The 26,046-nt window shown below is 39.8% G+C and overlaps 2 protein-coding genes and 1 pseudogene across 9 annotated transcripts in view; 1 reads left to right on the top strand and 2 right to left on the bottom strand.

Moving 5' to 3' along the window:
- IPPK (inositol-pentakisphosphate 2-kinase) overlaps window positions 1–6,495 on the top strand; it is a 45,803-nt gene extending 39,308 nt beyond the window's left edge. The window contains exons 12-13 of the mRNA XM_089523656.1: window positions 1,037–1,116; window positions 3,166–6,495. Of these exons, the coding sequence (XP_089379782.1) occupies window positions 1,037–1,116; window positions 3,166–3,391 (306 nt within the window). The 3' untranslated portion in view covers window positions 3,392–6,495. The remainder of the gene's footprint in view (window positions 1–1,036; window positions 1,117–3,165) is intronic.
- Window positions 6,114–26,046, bottom strand: part of CENPP (centromere protein P) — a 264,711-nt gene continuing 244,778 nt past the window's right edge. For all 8 annotated transcript variants that reach the window (XM_089523713.1, XM_089523723.1, XM_089523687.1 and 5 more), the window contains 3 exons: window positions 10,374–10,453; window positions 9,399–9,490; window positions 6,114–6,625 (listed from right to left, as the gene is read on the bottom strand). In XM_089523713.1, the coding sequence (XP_089379839.1) occupies window positions 6,501–6,625; window positions 9,399–9,490; window positions 10,374–10,453 (297 nt within the window). In that variant the 3' untranslated portion in view covers window positions 6,114–6,500. The remainder of the gene's footprint in view (window positions 6,626–9,398; window positions 9,491–10,373; window positions 10,454–26,046) is intronic.
- On the bottom strand, window positions 25,931–26,020 carry LOC149321530 (U6 spliceosomal RNA; annotated as a pseudogene).

Here is a 26,046-nt window from a genome sequence, read left to right as displayed (position 1 = left end):
TCAGGTGGATGCGACGGTCAGGAGCACTTGTTATCAGCTTTGCCTGATACGCCAGCTGCGACCCTTCCTGGGCCGGGGGGACCTTGAAACCATGGTACACGCTCTGGTAACCTCTCGGTTGGATTTCTGTAATGCTCTCTATATGGGGCAACCCTTGTACCAAACCCGGAAGCTTCAGTTAGTGCAGAACATGGCAGCCAGACTGGTCACTGGATGTTCCAGGTCCAGCCACATAACACCTGTTCTGCGAGATCTGCACTGGCTGCCTATTCGCTTCTGGGCACAATACAAGGTGTTGGTTATAACCTATAAAGCCCTAAATGGCTTGGGCCCAGGGTACTTGGAGGACCGCCTCTCCCCATATAATCCTCCCCCGCACACTCAGGTCAACCGGGAAGTAATTTCTAAGGGTTCCACCCTCGAAATGCTCTACAACTGCATAGAGGGCGTTTTCTATCTCAGCCCTGCGGTTATGGAATTCGCTTCCCGAAGAGCTCCGCTCGACCCCCTCCCTCGACCAATTCAGGAAGAGACTCAAAACCTTTCTCTTCGAACAAGCTTTCCCCCAGTTGTAATCGCTTTTTCTCCCCCCCCTCCTTTTGCACCTGCACTTTGGCTAGTTTTTGTAAGGTTTTTAATCTGTGTTTTTAATTCCTTGTTTTAATCTCTGATTTTGTTTTATATTGTATTGTTGATATTTATCGTTTGTTGCTCTATGATGTTGTAACCCGCCTTGATCTCATGGAAAGGCGGGCTAGAAATAAACAATTTATTATTATTATTTATTAATTAATAAATGAAAAGGCTCTTGTAGTAGCAGAAATGTAATTATGGAAATGCTTATCCCTGAAGTACTTACCCGTGTATATGAGCGTATTGCAGTTTACATTGTGGTTCTTCCACATGGTCTTTTTGCAGAAGGTGAAGTCTTATTACTGAATGGCAGTAAACAGAACTCAGCTTCCCTTTGTGAACTACTTGACACAGCTCTACAATCCTCATGTATTACATGGGTCATATCTTGATTTTGTTACAGGTTCAGCAGTACAGAGTTGCAATGACAGCAAAGGACTGTTCCATCATGATTGCCCTTTCACCTTGTCAACAGGATGAATGGTACTATCCAGACCTTTAACACAGATTTTTCTATAGAAAGGACAGTAATATGAAAATTTTGTAGACAAACTATATTTGGATTATTCAGAATAATCAGTATACAGTGTTTAAGTGGAGCTGCTTAGGCTTGTAATCCATTTTTCTACCCTGAAAAATTGAAACAGAACAAAAAACTGGAAAGCACATATTCACCGTGGAAGAGATAAAGGAAATGAAGTCCCACGTGCTGTTGATAGTCACCAAACTTTATTATCTTAAAAAGCCCAACATGTTTTAGCCTTGTCACAAATTGGCCTTCTTCAGGGGTTATTACCAGAGATTTCAAGAGTTGCAGTCTATTCTCAACAAAGTGGACACTCTGAGTATTAGAAGGAAGGTCTTTTAAAAGTAAACATATCTTATTTATAGGATAGATGCCATATATAAACAGTTATTAGGACAACATCCATATGTGCTATTTCCTGGATTACTCGCCATTTCTACTGTTGAAGAAACCCAATTGATCTTGTCCCTTGTTCTATGAGAATTGCTAAGCAATATCCAAACTACATTAATTATGTTTTAAGCATCTCTAGAAATGCACTGGTACCTTAAGTGATAACTATGTTATTTAGTCTGACTGTTAATATCTTGTCATAGCCTAAAAGAAAAACTTGAGACAGACATGGTTTCCCACCCTTATCTTTTAAACTGAAGGACTGAGGGTTCTTTGCCATTTGTCAGCTGATCTGTATCTATCTAGAAGGCCCTGTAATCACCTTCTGTTTACCTGAGCATCCAACTTGTGACCAATGGTAAAATCCAAACAAGCCAAGATAGCATCACAGATGCTAAGAGGCAGATCTCAGCATCATAAGTTAGCTTTAGCATTCTCAAGATAAATATCCTGAGATTCATTGGAATCTCAGGATATTTATATAGAATAGATTCTTCTAGAAAATCTTATGTACCAGCTAGCAGAGAGAAAACATCACCTCAGATTTAAGAGTTAGGCGCGGTACATACCACCATAAAGCGGCGTACTAGCGCCGGTTCTAGGGTTAGGGACCGCCCGGCAACCGCACAGTCCCTAACCCTAGAGTGTACAAACAGCATAACAATGGCGGCGCCTTGTGTACACAGGCACCGCCATTGTTACGTAAGCACCGCGCCTGTAGTGCACTTGTTACGTCGCCCCTGCAGCAGAAAAAGAATGCACTTTTCTCGGGTTCATTTTCCTCTGGAGGGAAGTCGCGCGGTTTGATGGCTGTGGCTTCCCTATATAGGAAAAAAGGCTGCCGGCAGGCCACCCTTTTCGGGCAGTCTGTCCCAGGCCTTAGATTCCTTGCACATGTTTAATTTTTCAGCATATTTTGTGCTCTCACTAGTTATGGAATGTGTGAATTCTTTCTTCTGTGAGGAGTTGGCTCCAGCTTTATGGGCAGCAATCAGACAGCTGTTATATCCCCTAGGGATTTGTCATTAACTTTGTGATTTTGAACTGCAGTAGCAGAGGCACATACAAATTGAATTCCAGTGAGATAGCAGCAAAATAAGTGTCAATACTTACCAAGGAACATGAGCTATCATTTGTATAGCAGATCAGAATTACAATTCATGTGGCAATGTAGCTGTATTTGGTTTAGTTTAGCATCTTGACTAAAAAGATGATAGTAACTTTTTGTATTCCCCTGTCTTCTAAATCATGGGGTGCACCTGAATGAACCATGTTAGTTTAAGTAACATTACTTAAACAGATGACTAAACTCTCAGTGCATTTCATTTACATAGCAGTATGGGTGGTTTAATAATTTAGGAAGGGTTGGCATAAATAGAGGTGGAAACTTGTAAGAATAGTGTCCACTAAATTCTTTTTGCACCACATTTTGTACTGGAAAAGCTTAAAACCACAGCTACTTGAAAAATGCAGCATCAGCTGTAGTTTGTCATGATTAGGTAATGGGTAGGCTTTTTATGCACAGTGGGGGGAATACTGAAACATCGCTGATGTCTGGTTTTGTTTTTCCCTAAAGGAAGGAGTAATATTTTCTGTTCTTCTTCAAATTGCAGTTCGGAGCAGAGGCCAGTGGTTCTAACGTCTAAATCTAGATTCACGTTTTCACTCTCAGTTTTGGACTTAGACCTTAAGCCCTATGAAAGCATTCAGCATCAATACAAACTTGATGGGAAGATAGTCAACTACTATTTGAAGAATACACAGGCCAAAGATGACTCAGTGATGTCAAATCTTTTGAAAGAAAATGAAGACTGCACACTTGTTCTCCATAAAATGTAACTGGCTATATATATTTATTGAATGCAGAGAGGGGAGAGAATTAAGTTATTTTGTTTTCTTTTTTCAATTGTGCTTTAAATTTATATGCCTTTCAGAGACATGGGATTACCACTCAGACCACCTTGACAGAACAGACTTACTGTAAAACAGATATGTGCATACCTACAGCCATTAGGAAACTGGCTGCTGTGAAAGTGGTGAAGTTTGAATCAAGTGATTACTCTATAATGTTTAGAAAAGAAGTGTTTGAGTTTAATATTGCAGTGCAGGGAACCAGCATTTTCCATGAAGTGTGGCAAAGAGATGCAATTTTGTGAACATTATGTGAATTGCTCACAATGAATAGTAAAATGTATGGACTGGTTCACATTTAAAACCTTTAATTGCATAGCTGACAAAGTGTTTGCCTGGGCAGCCACTTGCATAGACAGAAACATATTTTTCATAATCTTGTGAAAAGACTATACTTTTGGTTGCTTCTAAAGTGGCATAGCTCTTCAAATTGATCTTAAAAAAATGCGAGTAAATCTGTAAACAAAAACTTACTTAAGGCTATAGATAAAAACAGCTTTCTGTCAAGTACATATGATTAAAACTATGAAAAATAGTAATTCTTACTTAAAATAGGAGCTCCTTTAAAAATTAAAAAAAAATCTGTAGACAAGCCGTTTCTCACAATCAATTGGTAATACAATTATGCTAAACTGTTTTTCAGTAACCTCTAGGTTTCATAGAAAATAGTTATACATGTGCCTCATTGATATTTGGATACCTTCTTGTGCAGCAAACCACTTGAAAGCTTAATTGGAGGCAGCTTGTGAAGCTAAAATTACTGGCTTTACATTTTTCTGATTGGTAGGTTTTCTTTTTCTATTAACATTTTGCTTAATTCCCCATTAGGCAGTTTGCTTTTATAGAGTTTGCAAGCTTAATAACAATTGAGGTTTTCCAACTTGAACTTTATGTCTTAGAAACTTACCTCTCATTATATAGGTATTACTTACCTTCAGCAAAGGGGCATTTTCTCTAGAAGTGCCTATGTGTGATTTGTTACTACCCTTTGCCACGCCTTGATCACAAAAACAGGACAACAGTGGAAATATGCCTTAGGTTTGGTGCAGCCTTTCCTCACTGTGTTGTACAATGGCAGTGGGTTTAACATGTGGAGGTGTAGGCATGCCACTGTGCTTACACAAGCAGTGGAATGAAATCTTTGAATTTAAAACTCTGGAAATACTAGTTGTGACCCAAGAAGCTTGTTGCAGAAACTTTCCTATGGGGTGCCTGGTTGCAATATGTGATATAAGCCTCACTAGAAGTAGCTGAAATGCTCATATATGAACTTGAGAAACTTCAGATTAAAGCTACTTCATGCAAAAGTTATGGGATGGATACAAAGATGTGTTTCATTCCCAGAATGGAATTGCTGCAGCCCCAGGTGCCTCATTGCATGCAGTTTCAGAAATCTTTGACTCTCAGGTGTGGGTTGGGGGAGCACAGTGAGGAAAGGAAGCTAGGAAACCCCCACTGCAAAAATAGAGGCCTGCTTCTGCTTTTCTGGAGCCAAACCAGTTCTCAGCATTTAGTGGCATTATCTTATGTTCCAATCAACTTTTTTGTGACATTGGGAGAATAAAATATAGGTATTTTTAGAAGTACCTGTTGCTAAGAGTCTACATAGTTATTCTCTTGCAATTCCAATTCAGCTGCTAACATGACATTAACTATATTTGTAAGAGTATAAATTGAAACTGCTTTAATATTTATTCTCACTTATACTACAACAGAATTCTTAATTTTGTGGGTCTCTCCAATGACTTCTGCCCTGTCATTATGATAAAAACTGTTTTGTGACAGCTGTGCAGCATCATAATGTTTGGTCACAAAGAAGCTGTAGATTTTAAATCACAGGATGTGAGGTAGTCTAAATGTAGGTTCAGGCATATCTGGAATAAGACTTACATTAGTCTTGGTAGTTTACCAAATTACACATTTTGATTTACAGGATCTCATAAACCTGCTTATGCCTACAGATTGATTACATCTGTTCTTAAATGTGCAAGTTAACTGTGAAAGTTGCTGTGGTATTAAGGATAAAGATCTTGCTCAAATACTGAAGCTTTTGCAAGAAAGACTGTCAGTTCCATAGCTCCCTAAGCAATGCAAGATAGTTGTGTAGCAATGAGCATTCGAGCTGGCTTATTGCAGATGGAAATTAGCTAATCAACAGTAGGTCAAATTCTACATCATCTGCAGCTAGAGAGACTTCTGAATTTAAATATGACTTAAAGATAGTTTCTCAATTTGTGGCTTGAGGATTGGTACCCACCTTTGTAAAACAGCTATGAACTTCATGTTTTATGAAGACAATTGGTGCACTTTAAAAGAAGAGTGAGAGTTTTGATGCAGCTGCTTATGTGTTAGAGTTGTAGTTTTAAAAGGGTTGATCCTTACAGATCTAAACCTGGAAAGGAAACACATAAGAAAAACATCTGGGATATGTTTTTAAGTTATGTCATTACCCTTTCTTGCTGTTTTCTGTGTACTATCTTTCTGAGTCTAAAAACCTCCAAACACTTTGCATTTGTAAAGTAGCTTGTGTTTTGATCCAATGATAAATTAAAATATCAAAATTTTGTTTTATAAGGGAGGTATGAGAAATCTGGTTTTGCCTTCAATCATTGGTTATGGAAGAAGTAGTAAGTGTGCTACTCTTTGATGGTTTTTTTTTTTGGTATCAAACTTTATTTCATTAAAAATTTTCAGTATCATTGTCTAAAAAATCACTGTTGCATATACAACTGTGAACTAAAACTGCCACTTTTTACAGACTTGAATTAGGTTTATCTGAAGAACGTCTAGGAAATGCTATGGAGAGGAAAAACCACTTCAACTGAGAAAGTTAATTTTTTAATGAAATTCACTCAACTTGTACCTTATCCTTTAGCATTTTGTATTTAAATGGCTGTATTTATTTGTCTGACAATTTATATATATATATATATGTGCCATAATTGTACAGATAGCATGTTTTATGGGTATGGTTTCTAAATGGAAAATAACTTAATGTTTATATTCAATAAAGCTACAGATGCATAATATAATGTCCTTATACTGATTTGCCATTGCAAAATGACTTGATGAGTGTTTCAATGGAGGCCTCTATCCCAAGCACATGCAGAAGACTTCTGAAGCAGTGTGGAGCATCTAATGCGAACTTGTTGGCTTTCTCAACTGTAAAAGGAGAAAAAGGAAGGAATTCAACTGGATTAACTTCTGATAGAAATTGTATAGCAATACAAATAAAAAGTATAGCAGTACAAATAAATAGTACAGTGGTCCCTTTTACATGGGGGATCCATTCCGGACCCCCCCCCCCCCCACATAAAAGAAATGGTGCATATGCTTGAGCCCCATTAGACGTAATGGGGCTCATGCTCATGGGTCACGTGGGTGCATGTGCCATTGTTCCTTCCAGCACTCATGCCGCTTCTTCCGACACTGCTTTCAGCATATATGCGTATGATGTGGGCACACTGTATAGCAGTCTCAGATTTCTGCTGGTAACGATGTCTCTTAGTAGGATTTCGAAGTTTTGGATATTCAGGGATGGTTGGCATCCTTATGCCATTGCAACTCATTTTTATGGGTGTTATTGAGGTTGGAACAAAACCAAATTTCCTCCAAAACTCACCTTGTAAGCAGCAGATTTTCCATGTTAGAGAGGTGAGGAGCAACACATCCAGGTATTTCCTGTAGCCCTGTAGCTGGACACACTGTAAGGATGTCATCTGCGTGCAAAGACTCAGAGAGGTCTGCAGGTGTTTCTCCCAGTGTGTCCAGCTACAGGAAGACATCCCTCTGCTCATCTGCACACTATTCAACAACACAGCCATGTTGGGGCCTGCATGGCTTACAAGGTGAGTTTGCAGCATTGGGACACATGCTATGGAAATGTAAGTACATGGTATAAGTACATCTCCCAGTGCAGGGTCTCAGCCGGTATGTTCAACAGCAAACTGTTTCCAACTCTGCCATTAAGGCAAATGAGCATTTACTGTTTACAAATATGGATCTCAGGTCCAGTATAGACAGGCCAAAATAAAGCTGCTTTGGGTCACTTTAGAGGCTTGCTGTTTAAATGATGCATGCATACCAAGGACTGGAGCGCAGCTTTGGCACAGCTTCTGGCTTCTTAAGATGCATATGTCATTTAAGCAACATACCTCCAAAGTGACCTGAAGCAGCTTTGGCCTGTCTGTGGGCCCACAGAATCACACTGTGCAGCTGTACTATGCACCACACAGGAATGCTGTTCATATTCCTGTGTGGTGCATAGTACTGAGGTGCTCCAGTATATTTAAAACTATCTTGTAATTGAGAGAAGGGCGAGACATTCCTATCTCTTGTAAAAGTGATACCATTTCTCAGTGTTAGTTTAAAAAACCAATTATTTCTGAAATAAGGGGCATTAAATACCTAATTATGTGAGTCAGCACAGTTGTTAGTTGCAGGCTGCCAATATTGTTTAAGTAGAGAGGAAGAATCTACACATTACATACAAAAATGTTCTATAAGTTTGGTTAACCTAAAAGCCTTGGAAAGAAATATAAAATACAATGAAAATATCTGCATGAGGTGATAGGCCATAGTGTGGCTTGTTGAAACCTGACTTATCCAGCTGTGCACATGTGGAATCACCAACAGCAATTATTTGTTAACCACCTGCTAACCACATTTGGTATCCATGTTTTGTTTTTGGCTTGCTTGATCCATGATTGATCATGTGTGAACCAGCCACTGTGACATGAATTGCTTTTTCGTCCAGCCAGCTCTTAGCAACAGGGTTCTGTAGCAAAAGTAGTCAGAAATTAAAACTGCTTGGTAGTCTTCTTGGTAGCCTCTCGCTAATACTTTGTCTGCAGTCACTGTCCTACTTAAGTTTGCCAGGTAAAAAGAACCAAACTCTAGGTGGGATCCTGCATTGGGAGAAGTAGCTACAGAATCCATAGGTATATATTACTCCCCACCAAAAAAACCTCTACCATTTAAGCAACGAAGCCTCGCCCTCCCCCAGCTTGTCCATTTTAATCTTCCTGGAGGGGAGGAGGATGAGCAGAGATGTGTCTGACCTTCCTGTAGCTGAATGAGACGTAACAGGCATCCTTACAGATATCTGTCATAGTGTGGACAGCTGCAGAAAAAGATGAATGTTGGGTAAGGAGGTATTTTAAACAGCTATGGGGGGTGGTGGTTTGGATGGAGCACCAAGTGCTACTTCTTCCCCATCCAAAAAGAGATGTGTGTGTGAATCACATGCGTATGACTAACAGAATGCTGCCCAATGTCCCCTGACTTTCCTTGTCCATATGGCACCATTACCATATACCTTGGCCAACCTGCAAAAGCCAGGCTGTGTGGTTAATACTACAAAGAAAGGCCCCCTTTTGGTTAGGGTGAGGGGTTTTTTTTTTGGGGGGGGGAGAGACTATGGTACAGGAGTAGTTCACAAGCGCCTGAGGTATTTCACCATAATATATAGCTAATGGCTGGGGTAGTTATATTAAGAAGATGGGCACTCTATCTCTTTCCCTGTCTACTACTACTGTGCAGTAAAGACAGATGAGAGGATCTGGTAGGTGGAAAATTAATATAATTCCTTAAAGAAGTTTCACTTAATGGAAAAAGACCATGATTGAAGAAAATATTCTTAAGTAAGCAAAAGGATCAAAAGGTTTGCAAAAGCTAATTTTGTTGTGGCTAGGCAGGTTCAGCTTTATTTTCCAAGGCATATGTGCCAGGAGAGAGCTGAAGAAGTGTCTGTGCTCTGCTTAGTCCCATGGGAGGTTAGTTAGTGGTGGACTGAGTTTGTGCCAGTAGTACAGTACTGCACAGGCTGAACACATGGGTGGGAAAGAAGCTAGAAATGTGGAAGACAAGTCAGGGTTAGTGTGGTCATCTGGACTCTGTAGCATATAAAACAAATGTACCCAATATATAAGCATACCTGACACTGGTATTTTGTGAAGGAGATCCAAAACTGGTGTAACATTTCCTCCTTCATCTACACGTATCTTCCACACAATCATTAATTCAAGGCTATAAAAGACAAAAAATATATGACAAAGAGCTAATGCAGCATTCTGGCAAGTGACATGAGGTTGGACACACCTATGAGTGTAACCTGTACTTTATCTTAGTACTACTAAATCAGTACACAGTCCTCTAAAACATGTGCACTTCATAGCTTCCCTGAATGCCTTTGTAGAAGGAGGGCAAACCATTTGAAAAAACTGTCTTGGATCTTGTGTTCTGATATGCAGAAATTAAAAGGGTTAAACCCTTTTAAAAAAACTAACAATGATCTCTGAAAGACTAACTGAACAGACTATTATATCAATTGTAGTTCACCTAAGGATAAGGCTTTGTAAGCAACTGGAACAGGCAACATGTTGACAAGTTTCTGACTAACTGAAAAGAAGAGACAGATATTCAATGAGAGTACCAACCATCCAACTTTCTGGCATGAAAAAACTACTTTAACCAAATTGGCCATATTCTGCTCTATTATTTCTTGAGGAAAATCGTTCTCTGAAGACAATGCCTCTGAAGAGATCCAAGGTAAAAAGAAAATACAGTATCTGTTCTGAACTGTAGAGCTTCTGCATAATGACTTTGGCAAAGAAGAAACTAGGGCTGTGCTCTACCCAAGAGGACCTGGATTTGACAAACTGAATTAGATCAAGAAAACACATTTGTTGTGGGCAGTAAAGCCTCCTTCCCTAACCCCTGGGAAATTTACTCTTCTCAGGGGACTTACATCATTTATTTATTTAAAAGACCTTTGTATCACCAGTTTTGCCTGCAGTGTGGCCCACAAAAATGATTCACCAGTCCTTGCCTACACATATTACTGTAATCAAGAGAAGAGAGATTTTTCAGCATGTGCAGATATCAATATACACCATAAAAACTGTTTTACCCAGGAAGCTGAGTGTTTCTTAGGAGCATGTAGTCGCCAGACAATCCTTCAGGAAGCACAACTACTTCAGGATACTTGTTCTGTCAAAAAGAAAAACAATGCTTTTGACCTGTCTCCAAAATAAGATATATCAGATTAAATAAATATATGTTGATATACCAAAATACTATCAGATAGAGAATTAAGCTGCACCCTATAGATCCCATGGCACTGTAGTGCTCAAAGAACATAAAAGTACGGTCCTCGTCTATTTTACTGTCCCTTTATAGTCTTACTCGGGGTGTTTCAAAGTGATTCTCAGGACCAAAGTTATCATTTTCTGACACAACAGCTGTACTGTTTCTTGGATTCTGCTCAGATAAAGTTGGCTAACAGGCAACAAACAAATGGGTCCTAGAGCAGATCAGAACTCTCCCTGGAAGCCAGGATGACTAAATTGAGGTGTCATACTTCGGCCACATCGTGAGAAGGCATGACTCATTCAAAAAGTCAATAATGTTGGGGAATACCGTTAGAGGGCAGTAAAAAGAGAGGAAGACCACAAGCCAGATGGACAGACTCAAGCAGGGAGACCATGGGCCTGAGCCTACACAACCTGAGCTGAAAGATAGAGGGTAGGGAAGCTTGAAAACATTTCATTCACAGGGCCACCATGAGTTGAGATCTACTTGAAAGTAGCTAACCACAATAACAATAGGCATTAACAGTGGACACACAGGTTCAGATTTGCTCTTTTGCATTGGTGAAATCCTACATCATGTGAGTGGAGCATAACATTCTGCCTGCAAAGTTCCCCATCCCTCCCACAGAACAACAACAACATAATCAATTCTGCTTTTTCCCCCATCCCTGGGTCTCAAGGTGACTTATAAAGTTAAATAAATTAAAATTCTACATCATTAACACACAGGAAGAAATAAGCTATAAATAGAATGGAAAGGTATTTAAAAACATGCCCACTAAGAGCAACAAAAATTGGCAATGCAGCAGTTTCCCCCCATCAGCAACACTAGTGGGATGGGAGAAGGGCCTTTCCAGAAGATCTCAAGACACAGATGGGCTCATATGAGAGTAAGCAGTCCTTCAGAGAATGAGAGCCTTTATAGCTTTATCCAGTAAGTGGAGCTCCTATAACAAGGCATTTATATACTCCCTATAGTCTTATAAATTTCCCAGAATATAGCTTTCAAGTGCCCGAGGGTCCTTCCACAGGGATTTATGGGCCAGAGATGGTGGGAGGTTCTTTGGCAGTTTGGATGTAGTTCTGATGTTGTTCTTCTGTTCCACTAGTCACTTTCTGGAGAGAGTTCATTTCTGGTACAATTCAAAGTGCTGTTTAAGATCTATAAAGCCTGCCTGGTTTTTAAGGGCCCTGGGGAAAGGCTTTGCTCAGTCCATCATGATCCGAGATTGGTCTGGTAAAGACACACAATAGGACCTTTTTAGTGGCTTCCTCCAAGCTGCAAAGTCCCCTCCCATAGAAGGCCAGGTTGGCCCCCTTGCTCTGCTCTCCTTCTGCCAACGAGAACATACCTTTTTATTTAGATAAGCTTTTCGTAAAGAACTAGTTATTGCAATTTGTGTGGTGTACTTCCATTCTCACTGTTCTGTTTTAAACCCTTTTAAATGTTTTTGGTTGGAAAATCCCACTCAACAATTCCCAGCCAGCCTTTACCCTCTTTACAGTGTCTCTAAAGCCTTCCCCATTTGCTCCATCACCCAGTGGTACTGCATGGTGAGCACTGAACACTGGGCCCTTGGTATCTCCTGGGGATTAGTTCCAGGATCCCCCTTGGATACCATGGATGCTCAAGTCCCATTATATACAATGGAGTAGTAAAATGGTGTCTGTTATATAAAATGGCAAAATTAAGGTTTGCTATTTGGAATTTATATATTTAAAAAATATTTTCAAGCCATGGGTGGCTGAATCCATGGATAAGGAAGGTCGATTTTCCATCATGAGACCAGAGGACCTTCTAGGTCAGTGGTCTCCAAACTGTGCTCTTTAAGAGATTTTGGATTTAAGCTCCTAGAATCCCAGACTACTAGCCAACATGGCTGAGGCTTCTGGGAGCTGAAGTCCAAAATCTCTTAAAGGGCATAGTTTGGGGACCACTGTTCTAGCTGCATTGGCAATCACATCAAAAACTCCTCTCTCTCCTTCTTCCCTCAAGATGGTGAGGGCCAGCTCTGCTGAACTGCCCTCTATTGTCTTCCCTTCACTGGCTCTCCTTCCCTTTCCGTATTCAGTATAAGCTCCTGTTGTTGACTTTTAAAGCCCTCCATGGGGTGGCCCCTCCTTATTTATCAGACCTTCTTTCTCCTCACCTTCCCGCTTGGGCCCTCCGTTCTAGTAGTCAAGGTCTGCTGTCCCAGCCTAGGATTTTCACTGCCCCATTCCGGATTCGTCCCTTCTCAATTGCTGCCCCTCACTCCTGGAACCTCCTTCCCCCACAAACATGGGTCATCACTTTGTTATCCTGTTTCAAAACTGAGTTGAAGACTATACTGTTCAGGGAAGCATTCCCAGGCATCGTGTGATTGTTATTTGATGCTTGATATTTTATACTTGATGTTTTTAATTTGTTGCATGCTTCTTTTATTGACTGCTATCATCTATTATTATGTATTATTTTATATGTATATTGTTCTCATTTTGTAGAATGTACACCATAGGCAGGTATCTTTTTCTCTATTTTATTGATTGCATGTACAGCGCTGTGTAAATCTACAATGCTACATAAATAAAGTATAATAATAATAATAATAATAATAATAATAATAATAATAATAATACTTGGAAGTCTCCTTTAGGTAGCCAGGGTTTAGGCAAATGCAAATGTTTTGCATGTACATTTCAGTGTACAGTGGGTCCTTGCCTTATGCAGGTGATCCATTCCAGACCCTCCACGTGTAAGGCAAAAAGCACCTATGCTTGAGCCCCATTGGATATAATGGGACCTGTGCTTGCATTGTGGTTGTGCGGCATTCTCCCGTTTGCTGCGCCTATAGCGAGCCTGTAATTGTAAAGTTCTTTAGGTAAGTAACTTAGCTAAAGATAAAAGGTTTTCCCTTGAGAATATTGACTTCTTGTGTCTGACTGTAGGGGATGGTGCTCATCTCCGTTACTAAGTGCCAGTGTTGTCCAAGACAACTCTGTGGTCATGTAGTCCGCATGCCTGCATAGAACACTGTTACCTTCCCACCAAAGTAGTACCTATTTCTCTACTTGCCCCTTTACATGCTTTCAAACTGCTAAGTTGGCAGAAGCTGGGACTAGTGATGGGAACTCACTCTGTCACATGGTGCCTGGGCCTCGAAGTGCCAACCTGCTGATCTTGCAATCGTCAGAAGCAGTACTTAACCACTGAGCCACCGTGTCCCTTGCATACTGCTTATTTGCTTTATTTTCCCAAAACTAGTCCCAGAGAGGGAAAGAGGTTCCACGTTTTCACTTGTGAAGTCTGCTAACAGAGACTGAGCCTTAACTGAGTCAGTCTACATCTTTCCCATAAAATGGTCTAACACCATGAGAATCTACCCCATATCCAACAGTTTTACATTGGTGCTATTTTTAAAGAACAGTTTATTTAATTATTTTAAAACTTTTACATTATAATCACAGTGTTTTAGTTGTGTTTTGTTTTAATGTATGCTGTGAATCACCTTGGGTCCCATGGGGGAGAAAAGAGGCATTAGAATAAAATAAAATGACAGACAAGGGAAGAGGAATATGAATCCACATTCAGTGCAAAAACTTTAAGTACAACAGAAAGCCCTTCAATGTTTGTTTTTGGCTCCAAGTTAATAGCAAATTTTGTCTTTTTTATATTATGTGTGAAGAACAGGAAGCAAATCTCTCCAAAGGGAAGTATTTAAAATAAAATATGTCAGAAGTTGCCAGATCCAACTTCTTGAATATGCCCTTGCTATGCCATTGCCATGGAAATGGACTATAACATTATCCTAGAATTTAAACTGGTGGTTATTGTAATTTTGGAGTCTATAAGGAATGCTATGCTTTCCCACAAATCTAAAATCGATAAGTCTGCAAGAGTCATAAACCTCAGTTCCCAACTATCAATGCACGTTGCCTAAAAATTGGCCCTTTGCTCTTTGTAATTGGATCACCAGGCCTGGAGAGGACATCTAATTTCATTAATAAGCACACATGCATGCACACACACGCATGTAATTATTATACTACTGTTTAGTACTGCTTGGCTGTAAGTCCTGAAGCGAAACAGAAGGAAATAAAAAGAACTCAAGTCAATAACAACTGTTACCGTTTTTCACCTCAGATTAAACTCTGACCATACAAACAAGAGTCTTGGGGAATTTGGCGCATCCAGGAATATGTTTGGTTCAAACTGAAGATCAGGATAGGTAAGGAACTGAAAGCACGTAGCCAAGCAGCAAACAAAGAGGAGACAAGCTCCACGTGCTCTAAGATGGTCAACTGTTTATTCAGTATTTAAAAAGCTTATTAAAAAACATCTTAGAGCATGTGGGCCTTGTCTCTTTGTTTGCTGCCAATGAAGATCCTCAAACAAGTATTATCTAATATTTATGAATGTGAAACAATTATCCATATAGATTTATTTATTTATTTATCCTGCCTCTCCCTGTGGATCAAGGCAGGATTACACATACAAAATGCACTCAGCAAAATACAACAACAATAATAATTCATATACATTTAAAAACTAACTCTATCACAATACAAAATTTAACAATATTGGCTTGAATCCTGTATCAGCTACTTAGCTGGGGGAGAGGAAGAATTACAATAAGTTGAATAAATTCAATAAATAAATTACAGCAGTGGCAATAGTGTCAAAATCATGACTAAGGAGCCCTGGTGGCGCAGTGGTTAAATGCCTGTACTGCAGCCATTCACTCAAAACCACAAGGTTGCGAGTTCAAGACCAGCAAAAGGGCCCAAGCTCGACTCAGGCTTGCATCCTTCCGAGGTCGCTAAAATGAGTACCCAGACTGTTGGGGGCAAATTAGCTTACTTGCTAATTAGCTTACTTGCTGTTCACCACTATGATCTTTGGAATAGCGGTATATAAATAAAACAAATTATTATTATTATTATTAAGTAGTGATAATTATTACAGAACAGTTACCTACATTTACTAATCCAGAACTGTTCCACATTCACAATTGTTACTTAGCTATCATTTTGACATTATTGCCACAACTGTAACTCCCCTCTCAACTTGCTTTACTGGGCATCAGCTACATGCGGAGACCAAGGGCCATTCTACTAGTGGTCAGAGCATGGGTGAATGATATTTCTGTTAGGTTACAGGGAGATGGGCCAGGAGAAGTTATTTAGTTAAATATACTTAACTAAGAGGCTGATTCAACATTTCAGCCATGCATTCTTTTCTTTGCAGGGTGAACCCATGTGTTTTGCATTTAGCTGGTTTACAAAATAAGAAAACTTATAAAGTATGAAAATAGCTTAGCTTAAATCATTGTACTCATATCAAAGCAGGGAAAGGTGAAAACGTAGTGAGGGTGTTTTCTTTGAAATGCACAGGAGACAAATTATTTTGCAGGAATCCAGCTACATCTGGAGTACAGAAATGGCTACCATATGGCCCTTTGTATTTTTGTGGCTTGGAGATGCAATACAAATGAAGAATATGGTAAGAATATGAGAAATCCAGTGCAGCATAGTGCAGTGCCTCTCGGGCTATCTGATGTGGGAGGCTGGCAATTATTTTTTTCTAGTGTGCCAGAGACTGGCACTAAATTTGTGCCCACTAGGTACAATTGTTTCTTTCTTTCCAGGAAACTTCCCAGGGACTGACAGCCAATGACCTAGGAACCAGCACAGTCCAAGGAGCACTACTTCGAGTAACACTGGTGTATTGGTTTGAGGGCCGGACTAGGACTCCAGGAACTGTTGTTGTGTGTCTTTATGTCATTTCCAACTTATGGCGATCCTAAAGTGAACTTATCATGAGGTTTTCCCAAGTTTTGTCAGAAGGGGTTTGCCATTGCCATCCCTCTGAAGCCGAGAGTGTGATTTGCCCAAGGCCGCCCAATGGATTTATATAGCTGAGCCCGGATTTGGTCCTTGGTCTCCAGAGTCATAATCCAATGCTCAAACTATAGCCATGGAAAACCACTGGGTGACCTTGAGTTAAATGCACTTTCAACCTTACAGTAAGGCAAGAAAACTCTGTAATAGGATTGCCATAACTCAGAATTTACTTGAAGGCATGTAACAGCACAACACAAATCATAAGTCTGATGCCTTGATCTCACTGTAACCCACCTTGAATCCCATTGTGGGAGAAAGGCGGGATATAAATCCTTGAAACAAACAAACAAACAAACAAACAAACAAACAAACAAAGAGGGTGTTTTGTCCCAAGAGCGATGCTATGGACTTTGGGTGTAGTAAGGCCTCTGGCTCTCGGGATCACAGCCAGAACAAAAGACTTGTCCACAAATTTCTTAAGTTTCAAAAGCTTTACTGGTTATAAACACAAAATAACATGAAACTGATTTCTTCTTTCTCAATAGTCCTTCCTAAATACCTTGCTCTCTTCTTGATGGATTCTATCTTTCTTCTTCTTAGGACTATCTTTCTTCTTTTGTGGACTTATCTTTTTGTCAAAGGAAAATACTCTCTCCAGGTCTGACTTGGCTGAAATCTTACTACACATTGAAACTAACTAGAGGGAGACAGCATAAGACCCTGGGATTTCCCACAATCCTTGCCTTTCTTAAAGCTGTAGATCTCTGTTTCCCCTTCTAAACTAATACATAGAAAAGCTAATATAATTTCAACTAAATATATGTCTCAAGAGCATCAAATATGCTCTGGAGGCATGACAGAGGTAGGCATGCACTGTATTTATTTCTTGAGTTTTCTCTTCAGCAGGGTCTTCTTTGCAATTTCACCAGACAGATACTGAAGGGGGCTTGGGGTGTCGGGAGGGAGGGAGAGTTGCATCTTAGTGAGAAACAGCTCCTGTTACATGGGCTGTTTTTCCTTAGTTTGTATTGGAATACATTCCTCAAACAAGAAATATAAAACAAACACAGAAGGATTTCCTTAGAGGATTCTGTTCTACATAGAAATAACAGCCACAGACATTGACAATTGTAAAAATATGAATGGAAATCCAATGACTCACTGTGCAACTTTAACTCCACTGGGTAGCAACCGAGTTACTAAAGGAAAGGAAAGGGCAAACAGAGGAGGACAGCCCACAGCCACTCACTGGTTTCTGAGTTTCTTCTCTGGCATCCAAAATATCCTGGAGGCACCAGATCCTGACTAGTCTCAAAAGCTAAGCAGGATGAGGCCTGGTTAGTTCTTGGAAAGGAAACTGCCAGGGAATACCAAGTGCTGTAGGCTACGTTCAGAGGAAGGTAATGGCAAACCACCACTTAAGTATTCACTGTCTTGTAATTCATTGCCTATCAAATTCATAGAGTCGCTAGAAGCTGGCAGATGACTTGAAGGCACATACTGCTTCCATTCACAGAATAAGCCTCATTCTAGCATAGAGTGATGATTCCACAAAAACCCAAAAGGAGGGAGGAAGCAATGGTATTTTCCTTTGGTTGACAGTTCAGCTGTGGCTCAGTTGTCCACCATCCAATAAACTGTGTATGTGTATATCTGGTGACTTTGGAGCATTTGGGCAAATCCAATAAACTATATCTAACTACACATCAAAATTCATTTTGAGAGCACTGGTTATTTCAGATGCAGTTTGCAGTTTCTATAAGATTTTCAATATTTTCCTAAGACTGAGGAAATGGATTTTTCAATGTAAGACCCCTAATATATTCAAGAGACTTTTCTTCATAGAGACCTAGATATATATTATGGGAATCACAGTTCTCGGGAGTCCTGTTTTTGTTCTTTTAAAATATCATACTGGGATTTCCTGCTGGGGATGGAAAAACATTCATAATCATGGTGCAAAGCTATCATTCATCTTTGAATATTTTGATACCTTAGGGAAATTTCAAGAAAGATCTTCAGTCCACTTTGGACAGAACAGGAGTGAAGACTTCCAGAAATACAAAACATATGCTTCAGTCTAGCACACAAATAAACCCAGATGCAATGTTAAGCATTTCTCATAATTGCACTACACATCTGAAGTTGAGTATCATTGCCAGATATAAGCAATATAGATGCTTTTAAGTTTAGCATAAAAGAGAGAAATCTATTAAGCCCAGCTTATCCCTGTTGCTGCAGATCTAGACCTGAGGAAATCTCTCCTCATAGGAGCAGCAATTCTGTAAGGGGGACACTGCAAAAACACAGGTGGGTATACCCACAGTTAGCAAGTTTTTCCTCCTGTGTGTGCATGTTATAACAAATACAAGAGTGTTCCAAAATTTTCTGGACTTGATTTCTTCAGCAACAATAACTTGTTCTTGATCTTTTGTGCTTGTCCCCAGTTCCTTATGCCCCTTTCAAAAGATCTTAGCACTGGAGCAAAGAGGAATATGTGGGCTGGAGCACAAAACAGTCGGTTGAAACTGTGTATTGCTGTGATCCCTCCATTTCTTCCCTTCCCTCTGCAGCCAGTCTGGCATTGAGACACTACTGTTGAGCTATCAACCACTTACTGTTATTTACACTTATATTAGAGTCTGGCTATTAAATTCCTGGATGCTCCAAGGAACACCTTATCTAAAAATCAATAGTATAAACTTTATTATTTCTGGAAAAAACATTCTGAGAGGATGTGTATTCATTTTTTTCCTTGGACCTAGGAGCATTAGATTAAAAAAACATCATAGGAAGAATTCAAGGGCAGCAAGGACAGGTTGCTGTGGATAGTTGATGAAAATATTGACCCAGCATGTGGCAGCTGTGAAAAATGGAAATTTCATGTTGGCCATGATTCATGGTACCAGAATCTTCTGGTGGAAGATTCAGGACAGATAAAATGAAGTATTCTTAACATAATAATAGTTAAAACTATAGTGGACCCTTGGTATCTGCTGGGTTTTGGTTCCAGGACACACACACACACACACACACACACACCCATGGATACCAAAATCCATGGATGCTCAAGTCTCATTAAATACAATGGCATAGTATAAGGGTGCCCCTTACATCAAATAGCAAAATCAAGGTTTGCTTTTTGGAATTTATATTTTTGGGGAATATTTTCAAGCCTTGGATGCTTGAAATCGTGGATAAAGAATCAATGGATATGAAGGTTCAACTGTACAGAATTCACTACTGCAGGATATATGTGCCACCTACAGTATCACCATGTATCAGTATACTATGCCTCTGTGTATGAACCTCTGGGAAACATGGATGGGAAGTTGCTGCTGTGCTCAAGTCCTGCTTATGGGTTTCCCAGAAGTATTTTGTTGGCTACTATGAGAGCACAAAGGGGCGAGATAGGTCTTTTGTCTGTCCCAGCATAACTCTTATATTTGTAAAGCAAGGCTGATGGTTGGAGTGGGGACTTGAGTTGAATCACTCAAAGGAGAATGAAGGAAGCCACAGGTTGTTCTGTTACCCTAAAACGAAGCCTTGGTGATTAGATTACAATCCTTACAGGTTTTATATAAAATTAGCCCATTCCTTTTATATAGTTTGACAGGTGGTGATGCAAATGACCATGTGGTATCCATGTACCCATTTAGTTAGCCACCTGTATGCACTGCATTGAAAGGCAGAACCCAGTTTCTTGGCAGGACAAATCAGATGGCTGGCTTATCAACTGGTTACATGTACAGCATACTAAATGGTCACTTGGTAAACAGTTACCTATATTCACTTATGGAGCCCAAGCAGAGCTGCCAGAAGAAGGGAGACACAGAAGAAGCATACAGGCTTCTTTACTTTCCTTCCAAGTAATGAAGATCCTTTTTCTAATCCCTTTTAATCATATTTCTTTGGCTAATGGGAGTCTCTCCATTCAATTAAAGTATATGCCAAATAAAAGAGAACCGGGAAGCTGTGCTTCACAAACCCCATCACTATGAATTGTACATTATCCAGTGAAAATATGTTTTTCTAGTTGCAGTGCCAATGTTTGTAAAGTTTTCATTCGTTTTTAAAGAAAGCCCAGTCAGATTTCTGAGAGCAGAGGAAAGTAGCAAAGAAGAGCAAGGCAATGGCTTCATCCTGCTGCTTGGCTGGCCTAGAAAAAGTGCATGTCTGACACCTTGGAACAGACACCATATTTGTTACTGGAAAAGCTGAGGAAATGGAATGTTTGGTTGGAGCTACACTCAGCTTCGTTTGAAAATGCCTCGTTTTTCCAGGAGCTGGGTATATTGTATCAAGCTGAAAGTTGAAATGGATGTTCCTTAGATTTTAGAAACATTAAGTAATTGCCATGTCTGGGATTGTTTTCAAAACCTCTCAATAGCAATGAACAGTCAGCCATGATATCTGCCAAAACCAACTTGAAGTGAGCAAGAATATACCAACATTGGTCTGAATTTGCCGCCTAAAACATTTTTCTTTGCTAGCACTCGCCCTCCCCCCCCAGATGGATTATATAATACGCCAGTTATCTGTTTTGGAACACAAGTAGTGGACTATCATATCACACTTAATTTTACGGCACATTGTCTTAAACCTTTTCTTTAGAATCCTAATACAGTTTAGAGAATATGATATGTGCAATTTAGGGATTGCAAACCAGCAAATGAACTATGGAAGGATAAGCAGAATTGCTTCAGTGGAGCAAATGCTGGTATTACAACACCACAGATCACCATACAAAGCAGAGAGAAACAAACAGAATCAACAGGGCTGTTAGAACAGGATTAAAGTTTTCATAAGACAAATGAAGAACAGAGAAAAACCTTATGGCTATAAGCAATGATTAATAATTCTGAGGCCAAATTCAGTCTCCAGAGCTATGCTGCCTACTCCTGACTTCTATGGATAAATGCCTATAGAAATAAAACCTGGTAGCAAGCACAGCCCTTTAGTGTGGATGGGAGAGTTAAGGCTGCATCTGAGTCACCAAGTGTCTTGGGGCCTATACAGATTGGCATTTTCTGCCGGCCTGTGGGCAGATTTAGGGCGCAGCGTCTGCACGTTGGACACTCTAACCCTGCCCCTAGAGTGCCATTTTGGCGCACTAATCCACACAGTGCGCGCCATCATGACGCCCCTCCGGTGCTGCATCCACATGATTCAACAATATGGTTAAGCCTATCATTTCATCCATCTTTCAAGTAGCAGCATGAAGGAGAAAAGGAATCAGCACTTGAACCATGAGATACTTCTACTCCACTATTTAGTGAAGCAACACCCCCCATATCAGAAATATACACTACATGCATGCGGTGGGGAATCTGCTTTCAAAAAGTTTTGAAGTAGCTCTCGTTAAGTTACAGTTGTAATGTAGTTATATCTTTATTGTTGGGGGAAAGGCATTAACTGCATGTAACTAGATATTTGTAACAAGTTTTATAACTATTTGCAACTACCTATACTCAAGCTCTAAAAATAGATCATCAGAAATTCACAGCATAACCTAGATAGTGATATGAAATGTCAAATGACAATGATAATTCCTACAGTGCTGTGCACTGAAAGAAGTTGGATGCTTCAGATTATGCTCTCTTTCACATAATTTAGCCTTCTGTACTAGGAACATTGCTGTGTTATCATCTGTAGTGCAAAGGCTGCTGCCATAGTCAAAATATTAGTCATAGGAAAAAAAGTCTGAAATGTGACTGTGTAAAGCATGTGCCACAACTTCCTATTTAACATGTCCTGACAACTGGAGCTACTGAATCAGCAGTACAAAGTAGGAAAGAAATTACACTTGCACAGTTTGTGTGTTTTTGTTACTGGAAAAAGTGATGGATTAAGACTTAAACCTCAAGGACTTTTAAATTAAAAACATTTGAACAAAGAATGTAAATTTAAGACTCATGAACCTTGCAGATCAAATGCAATTAACATAGTCAGCAACTTTACATAGAATGGAGTCAAGGATTATTTGGTATATACACATGAAAAATATTAAATGCAGACATTCTACCACCACCATCAAGATTTTTACAAGCTACAAAAAGGAACCCATGTAGTTACAGACAAATGTTCTTTAATAAAAACCAAGAGGATGGAATCCTAGTGCCAATATTTTTAAAGTCCTGTTTGTTTGGCTTTTAAACACAGTGGCCAGAATCCTGTAAGGGATTTACATATGTATAAGCACTGTATGCAGTGAATCCCATCCTGATCCCCGCAGTCCTCACCTACCGAGCAGTGGCCACTATGATCAATGAGGGTCTGTTCCTCTGTCACTCAGGAAGCAGCTGGCTGCTCTTTCCACCTATTCCCATGAGTGATCTCTGTTGTGGCAAGCAGAAACAGGGGTCCTATAGCAGTTCCTTCTCCTACAGGAGATCACTTGTGCAAGGAAGGGTGGAAATGTTAGTCAGCTGCTCTCTAATTGTCAGGGGAATGGAGCCCCTGGTGTCAATTGTCCCAGAGTCAATTGCAGTGACTGCTACCCAGTCAGTGAGGGTTAGATTTTCATGCAATCATAGAGTTGGAAGAGACCACAAGGGCCATCCAGTCCAACCCCATTCTGCCATGCAGGAACTCTCAATCAAAGCATACCTGACAGATGACCACCCACCCTCTGTTTAAAGACCTCTAAGGAAGGAGACTTCACTACACTCCATGGTCCCTATGTTGCCCCTAGTAGGAACGTTGTTGTTGTTGTTGTTGTGTGCCTTCAGGTCATTTCCGACTGATGGTGACCTGTCATGGGGTTTTCTTGACAAGATTTATTTAGAGGGGGTTTGCCATTGCCATCCTCTGAGGCTGAAAGAGTGTAACTTACCCAAGATCACCCAGTGGGGTTACATGGCCAAGTGAGGATTCGAACCCTGGTCTTCAGAGTCATAGTCCAACACTCAAACCACTACACCATGCTGGCTCTCAGGAGCCACATAGGAATTGTAAATATGTAGCTGTCACAAGTGTGTAATTCTAGGTTATGAATTCATAACTCCTATAGAGGATTCCAGCCAGTGTTGGTTTTGGTTACCCTACTTCACAGCGACAGCAAATAAGCACTGGGCTTTTTCTGGTTTTCAGACAGAAGGTTATTTCTTGGTACCTACTGATACAAATGAGGACTCATTTAAAAAAGTTGACTGTATGTATTCACAGGGAGGCTCCACTAGACACATTAAAAACTAAACATCATGGCCATAAACAATTAATCATGCATGCATTTAATGGACTGTCCAATATTTAGTGTTCTTATAGTCAGCAATTAGAACCCTGGTGCTTATACTAATATCTGTGTTCCACTGGATTAACAGATTCCATAACAATAGCTGTGTTACTCACTCAGTTGTGCCAAAAGATGATTGGGTAAGAACCATAAATTACTGTGTGCTAAATCACCCTTTGTTTGATAGATATTGAACACAGGAGAGCAAGGTGTGGTGTAAATGCAAGACCGCTCAGTTCTGCTTTTTAAAACAATTACATTACCATTGATCCTATTACTATAAATATCAGTATAACAGGTACAGTAGTTGTAGGAACAGACAAAACGTAAGTTGTATTGTGGAAAGAAGCATTATGGACCGTATGTGAAGCTTTTGAATCTCCTCTGAATTCCAAAATTAGTACAGAATTTGAGAAGTACTGGCCTAAAGCAGGGTCTGGACTTCTGAAGGCTGCTTCTTTTCAATTTCTGAAAAAATATTTTTAGTCCCTCAAATGGCAAATTAGCATTGTGGGAGTAATTTTTAAATATAATTTTAGGCTGGCCTTCTTTTTTTATCACTTTTGTTTCCCAAAAATGCTTGTGGGGAGGTACTGAATTTAGAGGTCCAATTGTACATCCACTCTGATGAAATCGCTACAAAGTTGATGGTCAGGTCATGGTACTGCTAAGCGACAATGAGGATGGTTAGAATGTATTTGTTAGCCCATGTGCATGGATGAAAGCCAAGGCCACCAGAATCAAGGAACACTGACCAGGCACCATGGCAAACAATGTCAAGGAAAAATGCTGCATATTGGACTGTATAGTTCAGGCAGCATTAAGTACCATGGATGACAGTTGATACTGAGATTGTGAAAGTAGAGCTGGTCAGAGGAAGGAAAATTAATAGAAAAGAGTAATGTGTTAATCAACTGAAATATCTAAATTAGATTTACATTAGAAGAGGGAAATTAACTATTAAGTAAATGCTAAACTGTCATTTAAATTTATGTTAAAAGGCAGATAATGTAACAAACAATTGTAGGGGGGGTTAAAATTCAGGGGGAAATATTGAAACTGAACATTGATTTAGCATTTAAAAGGGTAGTAAATTTCATGAGCAATATGTAATTTTATGTTATAGTATATAATAAAATAGGAAAAAGAAAACAGATATGTTCAGGGAACTAGGAGGGCAGTAAAGTTGTAAAGAGGACCCAGCAGTGATAGGAATAGGAAGTGTTTTTATAAGATAAATATGTAAGGTATGTAAAATCTTGTAATTTGTTTAAATCTATGTGTTTTCTTTATCTAGGTTTCTTTTTATTTATGTTAGTGTTTATTTCTTTTTTGTTTGTTTGTTTTTCTGATAGGTTCTTGCTTGTTGCATCTCTTCTTTTTCCCTTGCTGTATTTACAGGATGCAAGCATACATCTTAGTCATGGGTAATAATTTTACATTTTCTTGAAGAACCATTAAGAAGCCAGGCTCTATAATGTATGGAGATGGTTAAGATAGATGGTTTTGGTATGTAGGTGGAAGGTATGGGTAAGTGGATAACTATTGTAATGGGAAAAATGAGTGGAGGAGGAGGGAGGTAAATGTTTGATGAATGTGAGGCAAGAGAAGGGTAATAAAAAGAGGAAAAAAAGGAATGTAGGAGAGTGAAGAGAGTGAGAAGAAAGAAGAAAAGAAAGGAGTAATAGAGAAGAAGGAAGATGGAAGAGATGGAAACCGCACAATGGACAAAGTTAAACAAGAGAGAACATTAAGGAAGGGAATGGAGAATTAGGATCAATGTTATATTATGTAAAGGATGAACAAGTTTTTGTGAAATATTGGCGGGTTACAAACCGCCAGGTTGCGGTGGTCTCCCGCCACCGCCGCTTGCAGCATCCGGGAGCCGCAGCTGCCACACCGCGGGGCTCCCGGACGCTCTGAGGAAGGAGCGTGGAAATTGTGCTCCTTCCTGGGCCCTGGAAGTGGCGCCGCAAAGCGCAAGGCGCGCTTTTGCGGCGTCACTTCCGCTGCGACATGTCTGGACGCTATGCGTCCAAGACGTCAAAATGGCAGCGGCCGTGTGGAACCCTTACACTTGGTGAAAATTCATATCTGATTTGGGTATGCAGTCATAATTTAAACGAAGTACTCTGAACACTCCTGCTTTTGTTTCCTATCGTTTTGGCTCAGTCTGGCCAATCAGCATTATTTTGCAAAAGAGAACACCAGTATTTGTTGGGTGAGCTTAATACTGCTGTTTCATATTGTCTATTGAAGTATTCGTGTGTCCTAATATTGGAGGGAATTTAAAATATGTTTGCAGTCTCTAACTTCAGACAAATCTCACTACACTTCTGAATATCATATGTAATGCTAATCTTCTCTGTATCGTTCCAATTTTAGTATATGTGGTGCCAAAGCAAGCACTATATGTAACAAAATACTACCACATT

The sequence above is a fragment of the Sceloporus occidentalis genome, unplaced genomic scaffold (genome assembly GCF_023333645.1).
Source record: "Sceloporus occidentalis isolate IW3139 unplaced genomic scaffold, rSceOcc1.0.p SCAF_1, whole genome shotgun sequence".
NCBI lineage: Eukaryota > Metazoa > Chordata > Lepidosauria > Squamata > Phrynosomatidae > Sceloporus > Sceloporus occidentalis.
This window is presented reverse-complemented; position numbering and strand designations above follow the sequence as displayed.